This window comes from Primulina eburnea, chromosome 1, assembly GCF_022965805.1.
Source record: "Primulina eburnea isolate SZY01 chromosome 1, ASM2296580v1, whole genome shotgun sequence".
NCBI lineage: Eukaryota > Viridiplantae > Streptophyta > Magnoliopsida > Lamiales > Gesneriaceae > Primulina > Primulina eburnea.
The window spans coordinates 63,370,370-63,390,921 of NC_133101.1; the positions used below are offsets into that span (position 1 = coordinate 63,370,370).

At 35.4% G+C, this 20,552-nt stretch overlaps 3 protein-coding genes across 7 annotated transcripts; 1 reads left to right on the forward strand and 2 right to left on the reverse strand.

Moving 5' to 3' along the window:
• Positions 1 to 7,391, reverse strand: LOC140839998 (oxysterol-binding protein-related protein 1C-like). Its single transcript, XM_073207062.1, has 10 exons — positions 6,583 to 7,391; positions 5,753 to 6,109; positions 3,651 to 3,750; positions 3,000 to 3,445; positions 2,015 to 2,170; positions 1,584 to 1,751; positions 1,364 to 1,504; positions 737 to 967; positions 513 to 626; positions 1 to 326 (listed from the first exon to the last, which is right to left on the reverse strand). Exons 1-10 carry the CDS (start codon positions 7,081 to 7,083, stop codon positions 162 to 164), a joined length of 2,379 nt encoding a protein of 792 aa, XP_073063163.1. The 5' UTR covers positions 7,084 to 7,391; the 3' UTR covers positions 1 to 161.
• A 1,529-nt stretch (positions 7,392 to 8,920) lies between these two features.
• Positions 8,921 to 13,636, reverse strand: LOC140840031 (serine/threonine-protein kinase MPS1-like). 2 transcript variants are annotated; one of them, XM_073207122.1, is made up of 7 exons: positions 13,248 to 13,387; positions 12,759 to 12,867; positions 11,922 to 12,338; positions 10,720 to 11,681; positions 10,381 to 10,581; positions 10,044 to 10,205; positions 8,922 to 9,717 (listed from the first exon to the last, which is right to left on the reverse strand). In XM_073207122.1, the coding sequence occupies exons 2-7, from the start codon at positions 12,787 to 12,789 to the stop codon at positions 9,139 to 9,141; spliced, it is 2,352 nt and encodes a 783-aa protein (XP_073063223.1). In that variant the 5' UTR covers positions 12,790 to 12,867; positions 13,248 to 13,387; the 3' UTR covers positions 8,922 to 9,138. The 2 variants fall into 2 exon arrangements, with proteins under 2 accessions (XP_073063215.1, XP_073063223.1); XM_073207114.1 differs by lacking the exon at positions 12,759 to 12,867 and having other exon boundaries at positions 8,921 to 9,717; positions 13,248 to 13,636.
• A 464-nt stretch (positions 13,637 to 14,100) lies between these two features.
• LOC140840045 (chaperone protein dnaJ A7A, chloroplastic-like) lies at positions 14,101 to 19,412 on the forward strand. Of its 4 annotated transcripts, none has more exons than XR_012119841.1 (9): positions 14,101 to 14,256; positions 14,767 to 14,890; positions 15,832 to 15,973; positions 16,349 to 16,406; positions 16,749 to 16,791; positions 17,885 to 17,933; positions 18,041 to 18,121; positions 18,235 to 19,251; positions 19,318 to 19,412. XR_012119841.1 is itself a non-coding variant. In XM_073207135.1 (8 exons), exons 2-8 carry the CDS (start codon positions 14,775 to 14,777, stop codon positions 19,084 to 19,086), a joined length of 1,341 nt encoding a protein of 446 aa, XP_073063236.1. In that variant the 5' UTR covers positions 14,101 to 14,256; positions 14,767 to 14,774; the 3' UTR covers positions 19,087 to 19,412. The 4 variants fall into 4 exon arrangements, 1 of the variants encoding a protein (XP_073063236.1); XR_012119844.1 differs by having other exon boundaries at positions 14,772 to 14,890; XM_073207135.1 differs by having other exon boundaries at positions 18,235 to 19,412.
• Positions 19,413 to 20,552: the final 1,140 nt, after the last annotated feature.

The window sequence follows — 20,552 nt, forward strand, 5'->3', positions numbered from 1 at the left end:
TAAAAATAACGAATTTCTTTATTATTATTATTGAAACAAATTTTGATGCTTCATCGAAGCACTGTGCAGTCATGAACATGGTTGAAAGAATCGTAGGCTGTTTTCCAATATCTCTAGCGAATACAAATAAGAGGGAATTGATATCAAGACAAAAAAATTTCTTACTCCAAGTCTAAACTTTGATCCCAGCCAAAAATATCAGGGCAAGATTCCCAGTTGCCTTGTTCCTTTGCTTCCCAATACCCGCCAATGTAACGATATGTATCAGATTCTTTATCTTTCGCAAACCACCGAGCTTTCCAACCCCTCTCTTGCATTTTCCGAGCCTGGTTTCCACAAATTTGTCAGTGTTAATGAAGCCTCAACCTGACTGTTAGTGTATAGTATGTTATTTGAGTTACTGCGGGAGAATTATCATTTGGTACTTTGGGGGAAGTGACAGAGGGCCGGATAATATGGAAGAAGCCCATAAAACGTTGAATTTCTTCAACAAAAGAGTTCATGTCAACTACCTGTCGTTGCCGTTGCTCTAGACGCAACTTTTCAGCATTTGCCATTTCATACTCCCCGTTTTCCAAGCATCTTTGATCAGGTCTCAGTCTCGAGTCTGTCGGAGGGAGCTTTTCCTGCAACAGATAAAAATTCCAGTTCTTATTGCGTATGAGATATACAACAGATAAAAATTTCAGTGTCTGCTTAACCCGTGGAGAAAAAATGAGGAATTTTGACAAATAACCTTCAGCCCTGGTGTTAGTTCATTCAGTGTGATGGCAAAGCGTGTCAAGTTATAACGTGTGGGGAACTTCGGGGGCTTGCTTCGTTTCCAGAGCAAATGGGCTTCTGAGAGAGGTTCCTGGCTTTTCCCTTTTGTTGTGCAATCTCCATTCACAGAGTGCAAAATTTCGTCCCATTTACCGAACACGGATGCCACCGTCTTCCCACTCTTTTCTTGGACTATTCCTTGTACCTGCAAAATATGAGTAGTTTCGGTATCTACATGACTACATCCAACACAAGCTATGGTCATAGATTTATATGAAACAGTATGCAACTACAAATCCTTTGATTTTGTGATGCAAAAACGTGTCACATTTAGTACTCCTAAATTCGCTTAATTTGGAGTATATTTAATAATTTCCAACGGTTTTGGCTAGAATAGTACTGCACATAGAACTCCAAGTTACACGACAACTGTATTAGAAGATCCTTGTCAAATAGGTTTATACTATTCTCTTCTTGTATTGAATACTGCTTCATAAAATTTCAGAAGAGATGGCGCCACTTAAGTCTGTTTACTTAAAAAGCTGGATGGAATCCACCTTCTTAAGGGTCTAAAATGACATCACACCAAAAGGAGGAGTACCTGATGAGGATTTCTGTCTATAATAGACTGTTCCTTGAATTTCAATTTACAGGAGTGATTACGATTTCCTTGTATCCGCATCGTACCATAGTGATCGCAATATAATTTCCCCAAAATGAGATTGTATATAGATGTTGTTACCTACCAATAGAAGGCCGCTTACATTACTCGATGAAATGAACCCAAAAAAAAGAGCAACAATCATCCAACAAAAAAGTACCTTACTCCACTGGAAAACTTCTCCATCATCAAATTCTAAAGTTAGAATACCATATGGATCAAGCTGAATGGACCGACCCCAAAATTTGCTTTTCAGATTGCTATCACCATGAAACCTCCACCCTGTACCCTCGCAATGGCAAGCTACAATCATTGGATGGTGACTCACCTGATCGAAAAAAATGGTCGGCCCATTGTTTAATTATCACAAACATCTACAAACTTAAGGAAATGGAGCATCTACTACAAGAAGTCTGAACAAATATATTTGACGTCTTTCTTTTTCCACTTTCTGCGTTTAATATTATATTTAAGCCATTCTAGCAACAAAATTGCAGAGTATTTACACTCAGGTAGTCATCAAAAGTTAATTTATATTAGTTAACACGACTAGGAAAGACCAAAAGTTTGGTCCAGGTCATAAATGGCTACCTTTTCTGAGAAAAACCGGAGGCCTTTATCTGGATAATCAGCCTCATAAGTCTCCCCCAACAATGGATTAAATGGTTTACAATTTCTTCCATCTGTAGAAGCATATCCAGACACAGCAAATGCAGCTACATTTAGAATCCTCATAACACTGTTGCCCTGCCAAGAAATATTGCAGATCAAAGATAAGATTCTAAAGAACGAAAAACTATGACACACGAGGCACATATTTTTAAGCTCAATTTCCTACTCTGCACAAGGAATACAACGAGTTTCACATTAATGTAAGCAGCAATATTTGATGGAGATGATAAACTTTGTGGCAATGACAATAAAGACAACGATTGAAAATAATAAATTTGCTAAAAATTCAACTTCCATTTCAGTATTACTAAGAACTTTTGTTAGCGCCATGCAGCAGCACGTTGAGTGACAAGAACCAAGGACCAGATGGATCATGTGATGGCAAAGTCGAATTGAACAAACGAGGTGGAATAAAGCCCCAGCTTTGTACTTTCTGATATAAAGCTTCAAATAAATTATCTAAAGTTGGATTTTTTTCACAAAATAATTTATAATCATTCCAAAAGAATTATTCCGTATCGTGGGGAATAAATAGACTGCTTGATGTCCGCAAAAGCATATTGAGAGAATCTAAAAGAACTTCTAATGAGGCTGATAAGAAGTAAAATTCATGGTCATTTTGCAATCTTGCTGGTGAGATTCAATCTGAGCTGGGGTCAAAATCTTGGGTTTAGCACCATGCAGGAAATATGGCTATGCCTGTTCAGTATAAACATGGGACCCCAAATTTTATGGCAATACAACGGGAGAAGAAACATACCTTCTTGACTCAGTTACTAAAGCTGTGAAGCAACAAATCAAAAATTCACACACAGAAGAACAAAAATACACTGAACAAACAATGAGAAAAAATTTGACTGTTCCAGTTTACTATCAATAAACTAGAAATCTTGGCAAAAGTTACCTGCTTTCCCCATTCATAAGCCCGATCAAGAAGATATGAATATTCCAAATCCTCGAAACATTTCTGTAGAGAAGAGAGAGGCTCGTTGAAGTAGACCGGAAGACACACTTTTGTAAGGTCCTTCCCGATGTTGTCCTTTATCATTGACCATAAACTCACTCCTTTCTCTTTCTCAATAGGGTCTGGCAATTTCTTTCGACGCCTAATACAAGGAAAGTTGGTTCCAGCAGATTTAATGGCAGGATCAATGTTATCCTCCGCTTCAAAAGCATGAAGTTCATTGTCATCAGATGAAAAAGATGATGCCCAAAAGTCGGAACCACTGCTTTTGAAAGAGCTAGATGAAAGAAAATCTCTGGTGTCGAAGAATGTGTTATCTTCTTCATCGGTATCTTCTTCTGCTCCATCTACTATTTCATTTTCGTCTTCAGATTCACTTGCACTTTCTGTTGAAAATTTCAAAAAACGATACATAAGTAAAATTGAAAGTAAACAACTAATTCATGATTGACTAGAATACAAAGATTGTTAATTTGACGAGGAATCCTCCTTATTACAGCTTAAACATGAACGAATCATTAAAAGGTTTACTCAACCATGCAAAGAAAAATAAAAAAGAAAAGAAAAGAAATAAAATGTTATGAAGCATACCACTATACTTATCTTGCCTTGATCTAGAAGATGCTCCAACTTCTTTAACTTGTCTTTGGCTCTCATCAACAACCGTGTTCTCCAAATCCACCTTTTCTCTCTACAAATTACAAAAACAACATTTAAACAAAACAAGTACACAACTCCACATGTAAAAGAAGGCAAAAAAACTCTACCAGTACCAAATTTTATTTATATGAAATAAAATATGGGAAGATTTTAACTTGTACAAAAACGAGAATGACTTGAAACAAGCTTTACATATTTCCTTTCCCTCAAAAAAAGACGCGTGCATGCACCAAAAAACAGATACTAAACTACAACGCATATAAGTACCCAACTGAAGGATAACCAAAAATGTGTAAACGACAAACCACCAAAGGGAAGTGATGAAAATATTCTAAAGAAAATAACAAATAAATCTTAATGAGAAACTATCACCAACATACAAAAAATGCACATACTAATAGTATGGCGTGGTTAAACTCGAATTGAAACATAGTTAAACAATCTGCAGATTTTGTAACAGAATCAGTACTAATCTTCAATAAAATGTCAAGAGAAGGGGATATTTTAATTTTCTGTCGACATTTTATTACTACAGAAACGCAGGACTCTGCATCTTTCAACACTCCAGCATTTTTTTGGTTCACAAACACAAACCAAAAGTTCGCATAACAAACTGCAATTTAGGATGTCAGTGTATCTGATAAAAACAACTGCTGCAGCCTGATCTTGAAACATCACATCATTTAAGGTTATCCTCTAGCTGTTCTTCACATATTACCAAAAGAATACTCTCTTGAAAACAATCAGAAATGCTGAAAGTTCACTGTGAAAGTTTATAAAACTGTACAATGAAAAGATACCAAAAATTTATTGCTGAACCGTTAACAGAAAAAAGATCAGCCAAGTACTTCCTTCCCAAAAAAAAAATGCCCTTTCATAGCAGCAGTAGAGGGGCTTGTCACTAAAGAAAACGTGATCCACAATACTAAAAATACATTGCTTTGCTTCCATTCAAAAATGACGAGAAACAAAGCATATATCCCCCGATCAACAATAATTCAACTTCCACGGTTTAGTCCTGTGGCGATTATGGTTTAAAATCACTAGTTCTCAAGCAAGAGTAGAAATTAGCCCTCAAAGATATTCATACTTGCCCAAGATATTTTTACATTATATTAGAATAAATTATATAGCAGAGATATTCACTTTTGTCTGTCTTTTCTAGTCACCATGAAATACCGTAGTCACAGAATCCAAACTCTTTTTCTTTTTTCTTTTTAAAAAAGAATCCAAATCACATACGAATATCAGTATCTCAAGGCAATTGGTGGTAATCTATAGCCCAAATTCCCTGCCAAGAAACATGAGCTAAATGTCATAGCAACATGGAAGCTCTTTCCTTTCTCATCCACACGAGGAGAAATGTATCCAATATAGTACAAGAATATCTCTCATTTTTCACCACTTGATAAAATTGACAAATAATCGGTGACAGAATCTTATATCTTACACGTCAGTGTAAGATATACCAGTTCAATGAAATTTCGTAAAAATCTCTACAAAGATATCAGTAGGAATGCTTTGCCAGACTATATTAATCTAGGCAGAGACAAAAAGCGTCGACACAAGAAGAAGCTGAAAAGGTACAACCAAAGTCCAAAACTAGCATCTCCAAATCCCACATCCATGCCAAACGGGACAAAATACTTGAAAAAAATAAACAAAACAAGATTGCCGTTCAAGATGATTAAAAATTCAACCTGGCCATCCACCATAGAAAGTAAATGCGATCAATCAAATTTCACCATAGAATCATTCAGATAGGATTGTACTAATGACGAAGCGAGTACAAATTGTTCATGAAACGATTTTAGATCGAGTGATCTCTACAAAAGAATACAGAAAAAAATAACAAATTCTGGATCAATCAGTCGATTGAAAAATACAGGGGGATGGTGCTGAGAGAGAAATAAACACCTCACAAGCGCAAGCCAGTTTCCACCCTCCGATTTGCTAGAAAGCTGAAAGGATAATTCTTTGGAGAGTGGACGAAAGAAGAATTTGGAATTCAACAGATGTAACATGAAATGTACCTCTAAATGTCGCAGTGTGTCCATGAGGAGCCAATGCTTCTGCTTCAGCATTATCAATTGACTCTGGAGAGCTGCATACTCATTCCTCATGATCTGCTCACTCTCTTGAATGGTATTTTCACTCAAGCCTTCTTCCAACAATCTTTGCCTCAACTTATCTGTCAGGATGGGGACATCTTCCATAGGAGCCATTAACTCACTGTTGGACATTCTCGGAAACACGTCCTTCACAGCCTGCAATGCTTCCATCCATACCATTAGATCCTCTCTGCTCTCTGCCCTAAGAAAAAGCCTCTTTGTTCCCGTGAATATGGAAAACCTCTTATCATCAGATCGGCTCTCTCGAATAGTCGAGACCTACAAAGAAACTACTCAATTTAAATGCTAGAACATGAACAATTTCATCGTAACCACAATCCCTCCATTTAAAAATTGAATAAAATGCAAGAGAAATAACACAGTCAGATAACTTCTGCAACAAACAAGCATGTGATTGTCAAGAACGTCTGGAAGACGAGTAATATAAAATGTACAGAGCTTCAACTCATGGAAAAAATAAATCTCCAAAACATGCCGTGTATCTTCGACCAGATTTCAAATCGAAAAACGAAAGACAACTCCAAAATACTGCCAAATCTTTTCAAACAACTAAAGTAGCATCCTAATAGAAAGAATAATATCTCACCAAAATATGCAAATAAACCAATTTCGTAAAAAATCTACTCAGGGATATCCAAAACATATCCAGACAAACCCTTCTGTTGGGCAACATGTTTTTAATGCCTTTTCAATTATTAAAAACTAAAGCAATCCAATTGCAAAGATGAAACCTTCAAATGAACTTCCCCAACTGGCTTCCGGATTTTTGCAGAAGACCCACTAGTCCCATTCCTATGGTGATGATGATGCCTTGAAATCCTTTTCATCGATTCTTCGCCAATCACTTTCAATCCTTTCTCAGTATCTTGATCAACAACAATTTTATCAGGGCCGTGAATCTTATAATAGCTTAAAACTCCATCCCGCAAAACAAACCAACGAGGCCTCCACCCTTTTCCATAATTAACCCATTTGTATAAAACTCCAGAAATCCCAATACCAACTATATCGGTAATCTTCACGTCACGGCTGTGGGCGTGGAGAATATCGTTGCCATTCGGAGCACCACCAGAATTGTGATCCATCCCGGAATCACACGTTGACGATACCCTCAAGATAGTGGGATTTTGCAAACTTTTCGTCAGCGGATCGAAAGGTGGCGGCGTGGACGGGGAAGAGAGCATGTTAGGATTGCTGATTGGTGTCGATGTGACACAGCAGAATGGGTGCATAGCAGGAAGATGAGCATGAATCAGTTCATCATTTTGACATGAACAGGTCGACGAAATTATCTTTGATCGAAAACCGAGAAAGAGAGAACGAAACAAAGAAAAGTGGTGATGGAGTGAGCAGGATTTAGTATATGATTTGGAATAGATTTTGGGCGGCGAAACGTGGGGAGAAGTATCCGATGACAACGTGCTGGTTTCGAAGTCTCGTACTTGGGAGATTGTGTCTTTTCCGTGTTTGGTTGCGGCCGACTGGGCGGCGTTCCCAGACGGGGACCTGCTTTGGATTTTGCAGGTCACTTGCGTGGACTCGAAAACACGACACAGATATATATTGTCTGGTCAAGCGCATTACGCGGCTTAAAAAATACTTCTAATTAAATCAACAATTAATTTTGAAATATATATAATTTAAAATATGATGTTTCACATCAATATATTCTCATTGTCCAGTGCAGATTTCATGACTTCTAGATTATTATATTATCTCGTGAGTTTATCTAGTGCGTATCAAAATATATTGACGACATGTTTTATCGTTAAAATATATAAAATAAAATCTTACCATGGAAAAAGGAGACATTTGCATGCAATTAATTTGATGTATCGCATGAGCATTTAAATTTAAGTTAGCTCCTTAAAAGTGTTAGCGAGCTACTCGTGAGCTTGGCCCTTGGGTGAGCTCCTAGGGTCATCCCACAGGGGACGACGATCATCCTCTGGCAATGGGTTCTCTTAAAGTGTAGTCATAGCCCCTACAATAAGCCTGGCTCGAATCAATTTCTAGTGTGAGCCGCATGCACACTTGGATAAAAAAGTGTGATCCCTACATATTTTTATGGACGACGGCTTCATTTTTTTTGGAAAAAAATAATAATTTTATTTTCCTTGACACGACCTTCACATTCTAATTGCAAGAAAACTGATATGATCGATTTTGTCTGTATGAAATGCTGGAAACAATGGAGAGTTTACATCGATCGGATCCGTTTGGTATGCGTTATTAGATTGTTATATCAACGTTGATTGATAAAGTAAAGAATATGTAATAATTGAGATAAATAATATTTTGTTTGACATAATTTTTGTGTTGATGATACAAACAATAAACTACAAAATAATCACACGATAATTCATCCTACAGAAATAAAATATAAACATCTCCCTTATTCACATTCCTCCAAAATACTAGATATAGTGGTAAATGTGTTATGATATTGAATTCACTGGAAGAAGATTATATTATATTTTATAAAATAAGAAATTAAATAAAGATTTCGAAGTTTCAATTTAAAAATAACAATTGCTAGTATCGAAATGCTCCTCAAATCCAACACTATATTAATTTAATCAGGTGATAAAATAAATAAAATCTATTGACAAGACAAATAAGTTTCTCAAAACAAAACATCGTTCTCGACTTCTCTTTTTCTGGTCCACAATTACGTGCTAGCCATCTACTTAGCTCACCCAAAATCGGTCAAACAGCTGGTGTGGTGTGCATTCAACAACTTCATAATTTTGTCATACTTGCATGTGTTGCATTATAAAACTTATATATCGAACCGACATGTTTAGTGATTCGTATGTTTCTATATATTTTACAAATTAAAATCGATCTGAATACTACAGAGACTAACGACAAAAAAAATTTAGATTTGACGAACATCTGGAATAATTAATGAATTATAATTAAAAATATGTTAAATTCACTTGTAAAATTCTAAATATATGTTTGCATTCATAGCTACTCACATGCCTGAATTCACGTAGCGATGAAATGCAATACCTTGATACAATGACAAAAAAAAGTCTTTTTTAATTATTACACGCATCTTTATTCATTTTGAAAAGGTCGTATGGTGCAACACCTTAAAATTAGTTATAACACAAGTCAGTAGCAGTATATTTTCATTACATGATTCCAAAATACCACTCAACTTCATTCGAATGCAGCACGACAAGAAGAAACACACCGGAAGCAAATAGCAAATTGACCAAAGATCATCAAGCTACATGCTATCTAGGCGAAGTTAAATGACAAAATTGAAATAAAATTCATCTGTCAGTTGAGGTTCTCTCCAAATCTGCAAACTGTTCCTGGAGCTGCAAGAAATGGGTTGAAATTTTACCAAGTATCTCGTGTAGATGGCCTCTTGAAACAGACTCCTCGTCTGGTAGAAATGACATGGGGTTGCTTAGCATGTTTTGGAGTTGGGAACATAGCATCAGTGCCTTTTCATCACCCAAACTCGATTCAGTTATTAGTCGAAGCAATTTACAACTCTGATTGGAAGGACTGAATGACAGAGGTGGAACAAGGAACGGGTGTTGGAGTAGTTGGGGGATTCGCCATCTTTTGTTCCTGTCCCAGGCTAGGCATTTTTTCATAAGATCAAGAAGCAATGGGTTAGATAAAGGTTCATATGTTATACTGTGGCTTGGATCGGTTATGACTTTGAATTTTGCCCAGAAAGTTTTGTATTCTGAAAAGGGCGTTCGTCCATAAACCATTTGGTAAAGGATACAACCCAAAGACCAGATATCTGATGGCCGACCACATTTTATAACGTTTCCATTTCCATCTGTCTCATTACACATAAATGCTTCAGGAGACATGTAACTTAGGGTGCCAACCTGCAGTTGTTATGTGACCTTAGTATAAGTTTAAAAAACAAAGTACAAGAATTTATTATGTTTGTGACAATAAACAATAGTAAAAGAGTGTTCTGGCTCTAGGCACTGAAAGTTCATGCTTGAAAAAGTTACTTCTTTTCAGCTTTTTTGTGTAGGAGGAGAAAGAAGCTTAATTGCAAGCACTTGTGTTTTATTTTTGTTTATCAAAATAGACAAGTATGTTCAAATAAATTTTGACTGGTAGTATGCAATCACAGATCCTATAAAGTAACAAGCTTCATGGAGTAAGTACCACAAGATATAAAGGATATGTATTATAGAAAAACCTGCGAGTCCCGTTGAATATTTGTCGTATCACTCATTATCGCCTTGGCAATTCCAAAATCAATCAGCTTCAGTGAACCTTTCACCAGAAGAAAATTAGCTGGCTTTAGATCCGAGTGCACAATACGTTCCTCATGTATGGTGTTTACTGCAAGAAGTATTTGCTGCAACATTTTTCACAAAGGTAAAAGTCAGAAAAGCTTGATGATGCCTTAAGTGACTCCCTTCCCTTGACAACAACCAATATCACCTAGCAACATGTTTTGTGAATTTCCAATTTCTCGGAAACAGTATGCCTGTATGGTAAATTAAAATACAAAGAAGTGGATTAGTGAAAACCTTCCAATAAAATCGGAGCCAGTTCTCATCAATGGTAGCAATTGAACCATCCAGTTCTCCCCATTTCTGAGAAAGCATATGTGCCAAATCAATTTCCCCGTATTCAAGTACCATGTATATATACCCTTCATCCTTGACCCTGACATCCTTGTTAATCATGGAACCATTCATTACCTCCTGAAGTAAGGTTTTATCTGTCACCTACTAAGAAATGCTGCATTAGATGACTATGCGGGAGTCGATAAAATTAAAAAGAAGAATAAAAGAGACTTGATTAATGTCCTAAAATGCAGATAACTGTGCTTGAGTTCACAGTGGGCATTGAGTTACAGCATTCACCTCGTAGTCAATGAGTTGAATAATGTTGTTCCTCCCCTTCAATCTATTCAGATATTCAATTTCTTGACAAAATCCACATGCTGTCGCATAGTCACGACCTTTAAGTTTTATCCTTTTTAAAGCATAGATTCTGCATTCTGATGATATGACTTTGTGAACCTCGCTGCTTCCTCCACTACCTATTTTTCCAAGTCTTTGATAGAGCTTCCCGTTAACTTTAAAGAATAAGTCAGGATCATAACCCTTTTTCCGAGTTGTTGATGCTGCTTTACTACTTCCACCTACTTCAAGTTTCTGCACTTTTGAATTTTCCAATTTTGCTTCTGAAGAAGTTAAATTAGATGACTGTGGCTCAGATTTTTTATCATGCACATTCCCTGCAGTTGAATTGTTCTCTTCACGAAAAGAATCTTTTGAAATATCACATTCTTTTGTTAAAATGCTCGGAAACTCCTTAGACATGACAGAGGATTTGTTAACCTCCATTGACTTAGCAGAACTAGAGCTGATAGCTTGCAATGGAATAACTGACTGATGAGATATCACACCACCAGCTTCCTTAGCTGAAGAATGCAATGGTTGCACCACATCCAGTGGTGCTTCAGCTTCTCCTGATGGTTCAGACCCCGAATTTGAATCAGTCATTTGATGAGGTTGTGAACAATAAGTTGTTGAACTAATCATGGGGGCACAAGATGGATGTATTAATGTTGAGGTAGCACAAGACGACCCAACCACTGAAGATTGTGTCATGGCATTACTCAAATCGTTCTGTAAAAAGTTTTGGAATCTGTGTAACTGATCCTGAACACCCATTGTTCTTCTGGATGGCAAAGAAGAAATCCCACTCTCGGACTTCAAACTAATAACATCCATCTCCATTCTTTGAAAATTTTGATGCCTACAGACTTCACTGACAGCAGCCGAAGAATCTACTTGATCCCCAGCATCCCATTCCATTTCTGTCGATGTACATAAATCCATATGAGATGATAAATTAAATCATCGGGTCATCAGCCACTGCATGTACAATTGGCTATAATTGCTGTAAATTACAAAGCATAACTCACAATGGTCTAGCATACAAGTAGGCATCCATATTACTACATCATGTGTCAGCAATCCACTGGATTAGATACTTAAACATGCAAGACACTGTCGATTGCTTCATCACAAGGCATTAACACTAAAATAATTATTACCGCAAGATGTGGCATTATTTCCACAGGAAAAATGAACCTTCTTTTGCACATCAGCGACTGGAACTTGCCCATATTCTGCATCTGATGAAGCAATTGCAACTCTGCTTCCAGGCCTCAAAGAAAATCCTGATCGATCTTTCTGAAAATTACATGGTTTGAAGTTTTCTTCTTGCACATTTGATGATGAACCCCATTGAGAAGTTGGGGTGATTGATGCATCCTCCTGATTGTCTCCAGTGACAGAGACCCCAATTTGGGACTTCGGTATGGAGCCACTTGGTCTGTCACCTTGTTCAATCTCCTCTTTACCTTTTTTGGCATAAATAGTTGAACTAGGTTTTAGAATTGATTTTTTTGAAGTTTCACGTTGAGGAACCAAAAGTCTCCTTGGTTGATTTCCACTTGGCTGCAGCATTCCTAAAAGCCCATCAGGAAAATAGAACTACAAATTTAGAAAACAATTTCAAAGCAACAACGTGAAATGAAAATTAAATAGAAATCATGTTATGAAACTATACTATAATTTTTTCAACAAAAGCCTCTAGTGTTAAATTAAAAAAAAAAACACAGATCTTTTTTGTTATAAACAAAAATAACTGTGGCCATTAAAAAATTTAAACATTGAAGGAGAGACAATGATAAATACTTTGAAAGTGAAATAACATGCAAAAGAAGCATTTACACTGACACATCCGTTCGTTTAACACCCTGTCACCTGTCAATTACGAGAGTCTTTCCGTAAACTACTATCTACAAAAACATTTTAAAGATAAATTTGAATTGACTTACTGCCGATGTATGAAGAAAAACTAATGAAACAACAAGGAACTTCCTTACCATATTCTTTATCATGAGCGAGAACCAGCATCAAAAGTTCAAGACATACACTTTCAACAATTATGCAAATTTTCTTCCCTGGATCCTCAACAAAATTACTGACTTATGCCTAGTTAAAGCACAGAAACAGAGCTAATATAAAGTCCAAATAAAAACTTATGCTTTTGAATTCAAAATTAGAGAAGATATAATACCAAATAAAGGGAAATACTTATAAAACTAGATTGCGCCGAAATTTTCAAGAAAAATAACTAATTTTGCATATAAAAAAGATACGAAGAAGATTATTTAGAATTCTTCAAAAAGGCGAACATATTATCAGTTTCCAGAGCATTGTACTGCAGCTAATGCTTAATGTATAGCTCATCAGAAACCCTAAATGTAAAAAGTGAATAAAAACTGAAGTCTAAAGACTATAATGCCACAATTAACTAGATTTTCATATTCTAAAATGCCGAAAAATAAAATCAGTAAACGAATAAACCGTACCGAGTGAGTGGTGGCGTCTGAAGGCGGCTTGAACTTGCCTGACCAAGTCCTGCGGAGAAGAGGAAGAAACCGAGGTGGTCGAGGTGCAGGTGGAGATGGTGTTGAACGAACGGCTTATATTGATTGAATCTGGGTGAACGCTGATCGGACAGCTCGATTTCGGCTTGAAAAAATTCGAATCAGCCGGTGGAGGTGGAGGTGGAAGGTCAGGCTCTTCTTCCATCGATTAATCTCCTGAACATCTCGAATTTAGGCAAAACTTTATGCAAAAAACTCAGAAACCAGATTTACAGAACTTCCATGGAAGAACTGCGTAAGAGAGATTTGAAATGGACAATTGGCGCTCCTGCTCGCAACTCGAAGTGTGTTACTTTGAAAATAATTACTCTTATCTCGTGCCTGCTAATTTTGCTAATATGTGAGACCGTCTAATACGTGGGACATGTCAACTCTATTTATATTTATAATAAAAAATAATATTTTAAATATAAAAAATTACATTTTTTCATGGATGACTTAAAAAAGAGATATGTCTCACAAATTCGACTCGTGAAACTGTCTCACACAAATTTTTGCTTTGATTAAAAGACTACTAATTACACATCTTAGTTGTTATTTTAATGTTAAACAAATAACGTTTTATTGAAAATAATCTAAACTGTCTTTTTTAAATAAAAAAACTAATTTAAATTGTAATGATATTGGCATTGTCCATTCAAACATATCAATGTGGAACTTTTTAAATTTAAACAGTAAAAATTAATGTGGAATAATTAATGGAACAATCATATAAAACTTACTTAAAAACAATTATCAATTTGTTTTTTTTTTTTGGGTCCTCCTCTGAGAGAAATCGAAAATTGGTTGATGAATCGAACAATTTCACCAAACAAACTAAATCGACGTGAGAACTGAGAAAAGCCCTATCCGGAAACGACGCAGCCTTCTCTCTCTCTCGTCGGTTTCTTCTCCAATTTCCAGCTCCTGCCCCAATCCTTCTTAACTCAAGGTATTGAACATGCTTAGTTCGCGTAGTTTAATTACTTATTCAGCTCTTGATTTTGTTTGTTATGCCGTATCTAAGTTGTGAACAACGTTTCTGCTTTGGCGGTGCCATTTTGTTTGTCATATGATTTGGTTTTGTGTTACTTAGTTTTAATCTAGACCTGAATTTCTGATTAATGCAAACTTGTGCGTGTTATTCAAGGGTTAAAAAATGTTTTTTCTCGTCTCTCTCATTTTCTTTTTACATGCGTCTGCGTATTTTGTTGCTTGTACGCAAGTGGAGCTTCTAAAATTCTCTGGATCCAATCGTGTATAACTGGCAGGCTTGTTAATCTTTTAGCTCGAGCTCAAGCTAGCTCATTTTGCTAAATTCAATTCTTTAACGATGAAGTGAACAAGGCATGCGAATACGTGTCATTGATTTTTTATGCCTATAATTATGACCGAAAACTAAACTGTGTTTTTCCGAACTAAATTTTTTGATTTGCCATTTTAAATGTGTTACATTTTGTAGTAAAGTGGATGGCAATCATACACTGTGGAAGTACATGGATATATTGCTGCGGAGTTCAGCCTCAGCTTGTACTAGGATCCTCTATTACGAATAAATTACCAGTGTCTCTGCATTGGCGAGGACGGTGCTGAATTCTTCTTATTCAAATGCTGAAATTAATCTACTTTAAAGTTCGAACTGTATTTCTGCTTTTTACTATGTACAATTTGTATTTTTTACTTGTTTATTGTTATCTCTTTTCTATAGCTGGCATTTTATCCTTGTTTTTCTGATTCGCAGCTCTGGAGATTTGTGTTGATCTGAGTTTTTTTTTTGTTTTTGTGGCTTTTGTTCATTTGGTTTTGATACAAGTGTCAGCTGCATATGAACTTTTTCTCGTCTTGCTAAAATGTCAAGAGTTTTTCCTCAAAATTTAAATGTGATTGTTCCCGATTTAACAGCATTTGCCTTTTACGATTAAGATAGATTTTATTGAAATCATAGCTTCCTAGGCAATAGTTGACGAGTTGTTGTAAAGAACAAGTTTTTATAAATCTATGAAGTAGTTTTATTTGACCTCTGTTGAAATATTATGTGTACCATCTTAGTGTTTTAAAGAATATTATTCCATGTACGTGTTATTTTAAATTTTAGAAAATGGTTACGAGATGCAATTAATTCAAAATAGAAGTGCGGACATGAAGTTCTGAAAGATAGCTCACTGTATTATATCCTTATATTGCATGGAATTAGGTGTATTTTTCATTGATAATTAAGCCATCTAATGTAAGCATTTAATTCTGGTGTACAGTCTTGTGTGTTATTAGATACTCTTAAATATATATAGAAAGAAGTAAAGTGCTTAAAATAAAACAAATGGTTAGGTTTGTTGAAAGTTGAGATGTTTTCCTTGCAGCATCAATTACTGACACATGTTGAGCTTGAAATTATTCAGCTTCCAATAACTCTTGCTTTTGGTCACAGTTTTGAATTCTTGGACATGTATTGATTCTTCTGTGACTGGATCTTATATTGGGTTGTGTTTGTATTTAAGGTGATCCATGATAGATTTTTTGGTCTACGCAGTACATCTAGCACTATCAAGCCACTGGCGTCAAGAAGTTCAACATTATTTGCTCAAGAATCCTTGAATTTTCTTTTCATTTGGGGGTCATACCGTAATCCGTGTCAGAGAAGAGGATCTCGTTTTCTTGTTAGAGCTGACAAAGTGAGATATTTTGTACCCTGTTTTAGTTTGTATTGTTATCGGTCACAAGGGAATTCCTTGTCACATGATTTATTAAATTTTGTTGAAGTAGCATGAAATCAGTTATTGACAAGTTACCCGAAGTCAAAGTTTACATGTCCTTCACCCTACAGAATCCCCATTGACCCCAAAATTTAAAAGCTAAGCAGTAACTCCAACACAGGCATACAGTAGCCTTCATAAGAAAAGGTATATATGGTTTGAGTTGTATGGGTCCCGGTATCCCTCTGCCATAGCTTTAAGCATAATGTCATCGAGGAAAAAAAAAAGATTGCTTTGCTGTTCCTTTCTCCATGCTTTTGCGTGAGAAAATGCTTATTTATTTCATTAAAGCAGGATTACTATTCTGTGCTTGGTGTGTCTAAGAATGCGAGCAAGTCAGATATTAAAACTGGTGAGTATTAACTTGTCTCTCATTTGTGTTCTTAAGTTTGAACTCTGTGTATGAGGTCCTTAGGGAGGCTTTTCCTTCCTCTGTCCATTTGTTGTTAATGATTGAGCTTTGTCCCTGCATGAAAGCCGTGGATCTCTTTGGGTTTTTTCAATTTTAATGTCCTCTTGAAGAATCTCGTTGGTCTATTTGCATATCGAATCACACTCCCTTTGTTTACTTTCCTCTATGACATCATTTTGAAATCTCTTTTTCATCGGTAGACAATACACATGGTAACTGCATTCTTTGCTCAGGAAATGTAAGAATTTAAAAAAGTTTCATCTCTTTGTGCCTTTTCTTCAGTGTATCGAAAACTTGCCAGGAGCTACCATCCAGACGTAAACAAGTAAGTCTTCATGCCACTTTACTTGCTATTTGGCTTCATCTGCTAGTTATCTTCACTTGGATTCTTTGATTTCTAATCGTAATAGCCACTGGTATTTTTTTATGCATGTTGAAGCCAGATATTGAGTGTGTTGCTAAGGGTTGGTATTTCACCAACATCTTATGGATAGACTAAGCATTGATTTGAGTTTTATATACACACACACACACACATTATATTAAAGTTAAACCCATTATATGAAATATTTTGGTGTGTTAGTGAAGCTTTTATGAATATCCTTATAACTTCCAAGTGCTTTTTTAAGTTAATATTTAAAAGTTTTTTCTTTAAGTAAAAACAATGGTTGAAGCTTACATTTCATTGACTACAAAATATTTATATGAATGCTCATTTCAATGACATCTTTGTATTGGCTTGGATACAATAATCTTCTTTTAGGGGCTAACTTTGAATACATTTTATATTCGAAATAAAACATAAGAAAAATAATGGACCAAATAATACAATAATTGGTTTTTTTTTTTGTACTATCAATGACACACGATTTCAATTCTAAAACAAACATATGAATTGGAAAAATAATTTTCGATAATTTCATGTATTCACCATTATTCTTAATTAATCAAAACTATACGGGGAACAACATGTTGATGAGATGTGTATTGATTCAGAAAGTAATTGGTTAAAAAATATATATAAAAATAAATACTAACAGTAACGTGAGAGAGAGAATCATCAAAGTCTATGGACAATACCACATAATGCCACAAATCATGCAGTGAAAATAAAAAAAGGTAAAATAATGGAGAGTTATTTGGAAAATTTTACCTTGTAGAATGGAGAGATAGGTTAGATTGGTGAAATAATTGGCTACTGTATTGTTTTGATTTTAGGTTATTGAAAAACTCTAAATTTGGGCTTTTGGAAAATTATTGATTTTAGCTTAATTAAGTGTTGTTTTAAGCACCAAAAAGCCGAACAAGACACATATAAAATTATAAAGCATTTTTTTTATAAAAAAAAAAGTTTCTTAGTTTAGCTTTTGAAACCAAATGCACTCTTGAGCAGCTGAACATATTGCATTGCAATGCAGAGAACCTGGAGCAGAACAAAAGTTCAAGGACATTAGCAATGCTTATGAGGTATAATATCTGATTTTTGTAAATGGTATATGGCTTCCTTTTGTGAACTATGCATGCTTGTTAAAGCATGTATAACTTAATGAATTATTGGAGAACACGTGTAACAGGTCTTGTTGGATGATGAAAAACGGTCCATCTACGATAAGTATGGAGAGGCAGGGCTTAAAGGTTCTGGAATGGGTATGGGGGTAAGTCTGTTTGCTACATAAGTAGCGCGGTGATCTTAAAAGAAGTGGACTTTCTTCGAAATATAGTTCTTCTGAATGCTATTATTCTAACCTCTAATGCCTCTCTACGGCAGGATTTCAGCAATCCGTTCGACATCTTTGAGTCATTATTTGAAGGGATGGGTGGTATGGATGGCATGGGCATGGGAGGAAGAGGATCTCGCTACAGAGCCACAGAAGGTGAAGACCAGATCTATAATCTGGTTTTGAATTTTAAAGAAGCCGTATTTGGTGTCGAGAAAGAAATAGACATAACTCGTCTTGAGAGCTGCAACATTTGTGATGGATCAGGAGCGAAATCAGGGACCACACCATCTACATGTGGAACATGTGGAGGTCAAGGTCAGGTCATCTCATCCACAAGGACCCCACTGGGTGTTTTCCAACAGGTCTCAACATGTTCCGCTTGTGGTGGGACTGGAGAAAACGTAACTCCTTGCAATACATGTGGCGGAGATGGACGTATAAGAAAGTCGAAACGGGTTAGCTTGAAAGTTCCAGCTGGGGTCGATTCTGGCAGTCGCTTGAGGGTCCGTTCCGAAGGGAATGCCGGATGGAGAAGAGGTCCACCAGGAGATCTGTTTGTTATTATCGATATTATTGCAGATCCTGTTTTGAAACGGGATGACACCAACATCCTCCACACTTGCAAGGTTTCTTATATAGATGCCATTTTAGGGACAACGTTGAAGGTGCCGACTGTAGATGGGATGGTGGACCTCAAAATTCCATCTGGTACGCAACCAGGTACGACATTGGTCATGGCTAAGAAAGGCGTCCCTTTTTTGAATAAAAGCAAAAAGAGAGGTGACCAGTTGGTTAAAGTTCAAGTCGAGATTCCGAAGCGGTTGAGCAGCGAAGAAAGAAAACTCGTTGAGGAACTTGACAACTTAAACAAAACAAAGACAACAAACAGCGGGAGATAGTTTGGGCGATTAATTCTCTGCCATTACACGTTTTCAACTGCAATTCTCCATGTTTCGAGGGTTTATGGCATGTCGCCAAAATATTGCTTTTACATGGATCCCTCGGTCATTTGCACATGGCCGAATGTGGGCTTGGAAAGAAGTCGGGGACTGATAATTTGCAAGGTAAACTTATTTAAGTTGAAACACGATTACATCAGGTATACTAATCATATGTAATTGATCATGCAGGCACGGTTGCCATTTTTTCGAGTTCTTGACAGTGGAACTGTGGTATAGCAGCTACCGTAAATCGCTCCTATTGGTGATCGAAGGGCATTTTTTTTGCAATATTCGATTTCCTGTTGTTTATATATTGAAATTATTCGAAATTGATTTGAATTGTGAGGAATTGCATCACTACATTATCTCTACGTGTAAAAACACGGGGGAAGTTGTACTTTTAGTCACATGTTTTGGGTTTTAGTCTTAAAACTTATCAAAATTTGGTTTTCATACAGTACTTTGAATTGTTTTTTATCTTTCTTTTTCCGTAACTATTAATTCAAGCGAAAATGATTTATTTGATATTGATTTTCATGAGTTTTTTTAATTTAAATTTTTTTAAAAAATAACTTAAAAAATAAGGTAGACGGTGGGTTTTGCAACATTAAAGCAAAATGTTACTATCAATGATGAACAACATCCGTCACTAATAGAAGCAGATGTTGCTTTCTTTATTTTATTTTTATTTTTATTGAATTTGGACACATTTTATTGGTAAAATAAGAAGGTTTCATGCAAAAATAGAGTTAGAGTTAAACTCAAATTCAATAATTTGAAAAATAAATAATTATAGTCAACCAATTTGTATTTAAAAAAAATTTATTTGTAAAGTAATTATTAAGTTATCTTTAAAAAATTAATTTATTTCTTTTTAAAAAATTGTTTATTTATTTAAATATGCGTTGATTTAGTTTATGAAAAAAAAAATATATGTCGTATTCATAAACTTGTTTTTTTATTTTACTATTACTAGTAATATGATTAATAAAAAGTAATATAATATTTGAAATATGAAAATTTGTGAATTTTCGTGAATTTGGATTCTTTTTATTTTTTAAATAAAATATTTTATTTATTTAAATATACATTGATTTAATTTTAAAAATAAAAGAAGTAGTTTATGTATATCTATTTACCTATTTTTTAAAATTAATGAATCTGAGTCGATCAATGATTTAAAAAAATCTTAATTTTAAAAAAATTAAAGAATTTATCTTTAAAAATTTTTGCTGATACAAAATTTTTGCCTGCGAAGCTCAAAGTATACAACTAACTACGTTGAGACATGTCCAAAATTGAAGAATTATTTGTCTTTATATATTTTAAGCCAAGAAATCTTAGTTGTTTACATTAAAACATTTAGCGCGGGCACACAGCTCAGCTGCTCATGCATGCATTCTTCATAAGAAACAAACATTTTC

Coding starts and splice junctions, on each gene's coding strand:
- LOC140840031 (XM_073207114.1), bottom strand. CDS start 13,470: ATGGAAGAAGAGCCTGACCTTCCACCTCCACCTCCACCGGCTGATTCG. Junction 12,339..13,247: donor CAGACGCCACCACTCACTCG/GTACGGTTTATT, acceptor ATGGGCTTTTAG/GAATGCTGCAGCCAAGTGGA. Junction 10,206..10,380: donor GGCTCCGATTTTATTGGAAG/GTTTTCACTAAT, acceptor AAAATGTTGCAG/CAAATACTTCTTGCAGTAAA.
- LOC140840045 (XM_073207135.1), top strand. CDS start 14,775: ATGGCAATCATACACTGTGGAAGTACATGGATATATTGCTGCGGAGTT. Junction 14,891..15,831: donor TCTCTGCATTGGCGAGGACG/GTGCTGAATTCT, acceptor TGGTCTACGCAG/TACATCTAGCACTATCAAGC. Junction 16,792..17,884: donor TACCATCCAGACGTAAACAA/GTAAGTCTTCAT, acceptor ATTGCAATGCAG/AGAACCTGGAGCAGAACAAA.
- LOC140839998 (XM_073207062.1), bottom strand. CDS start 7,083: ATGCACCCATTCTGCTGTGTCACATCGACACCAATCAGCAATCCTAAC. Junction 3,751..5,752: donor ACACACTGCGACATTTAGAG/GTACATTTCATG, acceptor TGTAATTTGTAG/AGAGAAAAGGTGGATTTGGA. Junction 3,446..3,650: donor AAGGCAAGATAAGTATAGTG/GTATGCTTCATA, acceptor AATTTTCAACAG/AAAGTGCAAGTGAATCTGAA.